This window comes from Branchiostoma belcheri, unplaced genomic scaffold, assembly GCF_001625305.1.
Source record: "Branchiostoma belcheri isolate BF01 breed outbred unplaced genomic scaffold, Haploidv18h27 scaffold28, whole genome shotgun sequence".
Lineage (NCBI taxonomy): Eukaryota > Metazoa > Chordata > Leptocardii > Amphioxiformes > Branchiostomatidae > Branchiostoma > Branchiostoma belcheri.
In genome coordinates, this window is record NW_017803887.1 from 2,249,655 (window position 1) to 2,256,768 (window position 7,114).

General features: G+C 39.1%; 1 protein-coding gene across 1 annotated transcript; it reads right to left on the reverse strand.

Annotated features, from left to right (window-relative positions):
* Nucleotides 1-5,168: 5,168 nt before the first annotated feature.
* On the reverse strand, nucleotides 5,169-7,096 carry LOC109472709 (U6 snRNA-associated Sm-like protein LSm4). The gene is made up of 5 exons (XM_019772562.1): nucleotides 7,006-7,096; nucleotides 6,499-6,540; nucleotides 6,273-6,371; nucleotides 5,784-5,955; nucleotides 5,169-5,345 (listed from the first exon to the last, which is right to left on the reverse strand). The coding sequence occupies exons 1-5, from the start codon at nucleotides 7,006-7,008 to the stop codon at nucleotides 5,281-5,283; spliced, it is 381 nt and encodes a 126-aa protein (XP_019628121.1). The 5' UTR covers nucleotides 7,009-7,096; the 3' UTR covers nucleotides 5,169-5,280.
* Nucleotides 7,097-7,114: the final 18 nt, after the last annotated feature.

Here is a 7,114-nt window from a genome sequence, read left to right on the forward strand (position 1 = left end):
TGCTTGAGTAACTGTTTTTGGTGTACTTTATTACCTGGATGTCTAACCTTTACCGATGTAACGTTGAAAATTACCTACACCAGACAAATTTGTCCCCTGCACCACTTAGAATTTAGGAAGTATGGATCATACTAAAACTGTTCAGAAACCACTGACAGTATTTCTTTTACACATCATTCAAAATGTAGGTGATACCAGATAATACAGTCTTATGAAAATTCATGTATAGATATAAACCCATTATATGGACCAGTACAGGTGGACATCAGAAATACCTGCTCAGCTCCAATTTTATCCACACTAATCTGCATATGCAGGTGGTATTTCCAGCTCTGATAATAGTGTCTGAAATACATTCTCTACCCAGAGTCTATCAATAGTTACATGTATCTTTCAAAACATGCTAGATATTTAAAAGAATTTTAATTTTAGACTCAACATATCCCTTCTCATCAGTCTGCAGGTGCCTTCAGGACAGTATCTTCACGGCGGTCTGTCACTACGGTATTCTTTCCCATTGCTAGGCGCGTTCTAAAAGGTATCGGGTTACAAGACGCTATTTTGGCCTATTTTGGACTACCAGTAAAACACTTGAAAATAAACAAAAAGGATTTAATGGTAAATTTCGTCAAATTAAAATGAAATTATTGCCTTAACATCCTTTTAATATTAGCTGTTTATGTTAAATCATTGATTTTTCAAAATTTCGCTCCGAAAGACGATTTTTTCGGGTTTTCGACCACAAGTCATGTCATGTTTTTAGGCAAACATCGTTTTAACCTGGCTACGTATATCACCCAAGATCTCCGATTTTTATATTTTTCGACGACTAGGAATAAGATCAAAAATCGTGTTTTAGGGATTTTTTAATTTCTGATTTGAAGTCTAGTTCTTGTCGACATATTGGTGAAAAAATGATTTTTTTTACATTTTTCGCACTAAATTACCCATAATTCAAAATTGAGGCCATTTTTCAAAAATCCCTAAAACACGATTTTCGGGACAACCGTAACGGTCATTTTGAGCTCTGAATGGGGTATGCTTGACTCTCAATGCTTGCAGGTTAAAACGAGTTTTGCAGACATGTCATGTCGACCAAAAGTCTGCATTGTGTTATTCATACTGGTGTAAAGAATCATTACAGTATTCAAGGTCACCCAAGGATACGACAGTAGATTCGCTACATGTTACAGATCCACAAAAAATGATAGCGGACATGTATCGTCCAGGAAACTGTTTGTATCTATAGAAAAGTGTTGTTTTTTATCTTTTGCAAGGCACGGAGGCAGAAAGGCTTCTTTTGCCGCTTTATTGTAAATGACCGCAGGTGACCCCGAAATAGAACGCGGGTTCGATTCGAATTGCCCAGTTCGAACACGATCGAACACAGTTCGGGTTCTATGACATGTGGGAACTTTGCAGCCCAGATTTTACCACCGTGCTTAGTCTTACAACCTTCTTGGACATGAAATTCATGAATGTATTATATTGACGCTAAATAGACTTGAAAGAAGACTGGGCGTAATGATTTGTTCCTTGCCAGTCTATGTGGAATTCTGCATATAATTAGTGTTATACTGTAATGTGTAAGTATGATGGTCTCTTAATGTCTGTTGATATGGTGTAACATTGTTATGCATTGCGGGCAGGGCATTTGTTTATACACAGTCATAATTCATACATTTATATATTATGTTAGAAGTCCAGCTTAATTGTATGTAATACCATTAGAATTGTGTTGCACTACATGTACATGTAGGTGTACCTGCACCAATGCTTGAAGCATTCATGTACATCAGGAAACCATTCCACAGAATTGTTGCACCATTTTAGTAGCCTTTACCAGGCTTCAGAAGTACCTGGAAGTTGGTCCACTAAAGGCATTCAGCAGATAAACTCCCCTGGTATGTTATCTTTCTGTTTGGCCATTTTATACTCTTTCCAGCCACCTCTGAAGCCTGGTAGAGGCTACCATTTTAGCTCAACACGTAATTTTAAAAAGATTTACGGGACGATAAAATTCTCTCCAATCTTAATCAAAGATTACTTAATTTTTTCTTAATTATGCCATTTACCAGTGCCTGGAGTTGACAGTAACAGCTAGTACTGGTGGTGGAAGTTGCTCTTAAGGTTACACCAGTTTATTTAGTAAACTTTCTTCTCAGACATCTAGTAAAAATTTAGGGGGATGGGAGGAAACTTTTAATCTGACTACACTGTACAGGGCTCAAAATATTTTTCTGCTTGCCTGCACTGGTGCAGGTAACAGTTGAAATTACACTACAGTCAAACCTGTACTAGCGGTCACCTTTGTATAGTGGTCACTCGGCCATAGCGGTCAGTTTTTGCCGGTCCCTTGAATTTTTCCCATTGACGTAAGCATTAAGAATCGTGTCTATAGCGGTCACTGTTCAACGCGGTCAGCGGTCACCCCATTCCGGTCCCGCCGCCATGTCAACACCGCCGATAGCGGTCGCGGCTGGCCGTAACCCGCTAAGCACCACGGCCGTAACACCACCCCACCTCGGGCTACGACCGTTATGAGCCTTGTGATAATTTTCCGATCGCTACATTACTAAAATGTGAACTGAAAATTAGACTCCATATGTGTATGAAATAAAGGAAAACTGACTTTTGACACGAAGTTTCTGCGGTCGCGGGTGTCTTTGATATCTGTGCCGTGCGTGCCGCATGGAGCTTTCAATGGACTCGGCCGCTCGGCGAAGATTACGGCAAATTATCTTTACAAAAAAACTTAAGAATATCCATATTTGGTTTCTCGATTCCTTGAAATGCGTAGATATGTGCATAGCTTCCGTTTTTCATGGGCATAATTAAAGAAATTTGGCTCGAAAATGCGTTTCGTATTTTTCCAAGATGGCGCATGTGTTAGCTGCAGAGGGAGGTCAATTGGGGTCATCGGAAGACTCCACTGTTATGGAGGTAGATACACTGAGTTTTATTTAACTTCATTAGCGTCAAATGACGTAATTACATTATGAAAACATTTGAAATACATTACTACAATTAATTTTAGATGTAAATTTTCTGAAAATTTTCTGAAAATTTTCTGTTGACTACCACATTGGCATAATGGTAGAGGCAGACAACCCACGCGGGGAGAAACCCAAGCCGTAAACAAAGGAGAGTTTTCGCTAAGTTTTCATGTTCAAAAACGACCAAAAACGGAAAGTAACTGGCAACTGACGAACAATTATTTTGCTGTTAACTAAATAGACAGCATCTTGGTACAAAATAACTTATTTACGTGGTTGGAATTCGCTGTGGCGTATGTCGGTCGCGCGAAGCAAGTGTTCACCAAAGAACAAAAACATGGCGATGTCGTTCTCTTCCACTTTTCGACTAACAACAACAACTACTAGTAACGTGGCGGAGGGTGTGACGATTGCGGAGAAACGATGGCGAAAGCGGAAAGACGGACGCCAAACTTATTCCAAAAGGTGGAAGTGATTCGACTGGCAGAGAGAGTGAGAAGAAATCGTCGAAAGCTGAGCTTAGATTAAATGATTTTGCAGTCGATAGAAATTTGTTTGGAGTTGAAAGTTTGTTGCTTGCTTTGCTTTCTTTTCTTTAGCCACATGTAGTACTAGTATGTACACAAGAACAGTAAATGACAACCAGTGATTTTGTATGTTTTAAATTATGTGAATGGTTTCATTGTCCCAGAATAGATTAACTGAATATGTTGAGTGTATCATGTATCTTTGATTTAATGTTTCCATGCAATATTTCTGTATTTCTTTTTTTTTCAAGCAAGTACAAAATAAAGTACAACTAAAGCAAAAGAACAACAAATTATTGAACTAACACATGTACATATAAAAGGGGTTTACCTTTGCAAATGTATGTATTCATATGTTTCAGAATAAAGACATCACTGTTGGTACTCAAAGCATGTGTCCCTTTTTTTGGGGGGGGGGGTCAACTAACCGGCTGTTTCTCTATAGTGGTCACCTGGCCATAGTGGTCAAATTTGGCCAGTCCCTTGAGTGACCACTATAGGCAGGTTTGACTGTATTAGGTACATGTACCTGCACCACACAGAATTTCGAAAGTGTTAGGTGGAATGATACTAACCATCAGAAACCTTTACCGGTACCATTATTTCTTTAAAGTTCATCTTCTTTTAGTGCAGCAAAGAAAAACCACTTACATCTAGTTGTATATTTAAACCTGGACGTACCAGTGCAGGTTAATATGGACCAGTGCACCTGCATAATAAACTAGTACAAAATGTACATGTATATTACGCAGGTGGTATTCCGAGCCATAGACTACATTTTAATCTCTAAATCTATATGTACCAAGGTATTATATAGAGTCTAAACCATAAGTTGATTCTGCTGTTCAGTATTTATATTTGTCAGTCCGAGAATCAGCAAATTAGGTTGGTGTGGCCTTACATCCCCCTCCTGTACATTGCTCTATGTGTAAAAATCTTCTTGAACTCTGCTTAAAGGTTTTAATTTATCTGTAGTTGCCTACAGAAATATTGTGTAATTTCAGGGCATATTTTGGATCGCACATAAAAAGATGCTACATGTATTATAGCCTATCTGACAAGATGCCTCTGACATAACGTAAAAATGTATCATGTAAAATAAATCCCTAAGCACAGTGTTTGGTGTGTGCCTTTTGTCTTGTTTGCCTGTGTTGTGTTTGCAGGAGTGTGTGAGAGTGCATGTACACACGTGCATGCATGTATGTGTATGTTGGTGCCTTGGCAGCTATGTAAATGGATGAAATCTGACTGAAATCAAGGTCCTTTGAAAAGACAGTGCATGGACATCATCATATTAAAGAATGAAGGGCAATATTTTGTCCACATCCACACCACAAAGTAACCAACACTAGCAAACACGCCTGTCCAAGTTGTTGAAGTTCTTTATTTCTGATCTGGTATCAGATACCACAGATACACAGTCATGAGCTTTGAGAGACTTCCAGAGTAGACAGGTTGGGATTCAAAATAAATATCTCCCACCTCAGGTCACTCAAATAAAGCATGTCACAAACTTTGTACTAAACATAAAGTGAAATTGACTGCAGGTATTTTCCAATACGTCATAAATTCTTTTCTGCATTTTGACAAGCACAAAATTAAAGTATCTTTAAGTTATTACTTCTACATAATATGAAAAAAAAAGTCAGGTCACGTCCCTAACACTAGGCTTAAGTAGTTGTGACATGTCTACTCTTTGTTCATCTATCATGATGTAAGACTGAAGTAGAAGAACAGAAAGATGAAGATAACATCATCTATCTGGGTCCTCCTCTCCCTCCTCTCTTGTCTGGTCCACCACGGCCTCTGCTGCCAAAACCTCCTGCAAGAGTCAAATGCCACAGTTAAAAAACTTCTTTAGTTACTTTTATCTGCATGTAGTACATGAAAGTAGAAAATGCAAAAGCTTTGACTACATATGACTGTTTAGACTAGCCCGACTACATCAACTTCCTAGCAGCCCTTCCACTACAAGTTCTACTACTAATCCTGTTGACTAATAATATGCATGTATGATGTGTACCAATTATTGTCAGATTGTCTGTAACCATAGTGGTTTCCACAGTGACAGAGAATCTTAAACTCCTGTTAGACTAATCTAGATGAAGAATCCTGAGTTCCTATTGGTAGTTCAGGGAATGGTTCTCTCATGTTAGAGGTATTTGGCCAAGGGCTCTTTAAGCTTAAGAAGGATACCCAATCAGCCCCTAGCCCTGGCAGCGAGAAGGAGATTTTGAAACAAACGCCATTCCATACTAACCTCTGTGTACCGGCCCCCCACGTCCCCTGCCCCTGGTGCCCTGCTGTTTGGTGCGCTGTTTACTGACGATGTCCTCCTTCACCATGTCGATGACCTCATCAGGAATACGTAGGTACTTGATGGTGCTGCCACGGATGTAACACTCAGGCATACGCCAGAAACGATCACCATCCTGATGGGAAAAAAGGAGCTGAGTTAGAGGTGTACTCATGTGTATCTGTGTGTGTGTGTGTGTTTGTGTATGAATACAATGTGTATTAGTGTGTGTGTATTTGCGTGGGCTTGTGCGTGTGTATTTGTATGTGTATTTGTGTGTGTATATTGTATTAATGTGTGTGTGTGTGTGTGTGTGTGTGTATTTGTGTGTGTATATTCATGTGTGCGTGTGTGTATTCATGTGTGTGTGTGTGTATTTGTGTGTGTGTATGACTACGAGTGTGTTTGACGACTGCAAATATCTGCTTGCAGCTGAGTTGTAAGTTAACCTACCCGTGAGGTACAGATGACGTCCCTGAGTTTGATGTTCATCCAGTTATCACAGGCCTCCAGATGGCCGTTATACGTCTCACCATTCTTCAGCTCCACCAGCTATTAATAAAAAAAAAATGTTCACATCAAGGCAAAGACAATGATGGTGAAAATCACAGACACAGAATGACTGACATTGAAAATCTTAATATGTTATTTAATCTTAATATGTTATTTAATAACTTACCATGGGGTGGTTCTGAGCAGTTTTCAGCAATGATAGAGGTAGCTGTAGAACAGGAATAAAACAGTAAGCAAATCATTTCATTAGCATTTGATAGTAAAACAGGTTCAGGAAGAATTTAAAAAATATCAAAACCTTAATTTGACAAAAACACGGTACTAACGTTATGGATTATATAACTGTGTACGGGCTATAATTTCCATATAAAAGTGAATTGTGTGCACATTTGTAGCTCACTTGTTGACCTGAGGCTACACTAAGCATGCATTTTGTCCACCAAAACTTTCTTCTAGACGTGTTACGTTACTAACGTTACGTTGTTGTTACGTTTTCGCCATGCGGACGGCGGACTTCTCTGACGCCCCCCTCCCCCATCCAAATTCATAACAACACGAAACCGCCAAATAAAATTTCACTAAAAACGCTAAACCTATTTTTTCAACTCCAATACATTCTTTGGAGCATTAGACACAGTTCTATTTCACACAATGACAGTTACAACAAACTCACCATTTTTCCAGGACGATTTTTTTTACCAAATTTGTTCAAAACGTCCCGCACTGCAGAAACCAGCTACTTCCGGTTTCTCGTGGTGCATTGTGGGACGGTACGAAACAGT

Coding starts and splice junctions, on each gene's coding strand:
- LOC109472709 (XM_019772562.1), bottom strand. Junction 5,956..6,272: donor ACGTCATCTGTACCTCACGG/GTAGGTTAACTT, acceptor TTTTCCCATCAG/GATGGTGATCGTTTCTGGCG. Junction 5,346..5,783: donor TGGGGGGCCGGTACACAGAG/GTTAGTATGGAA, acceptor TGACTCTTGCAG/GAGGTTTTGGCAGCAGAGGC.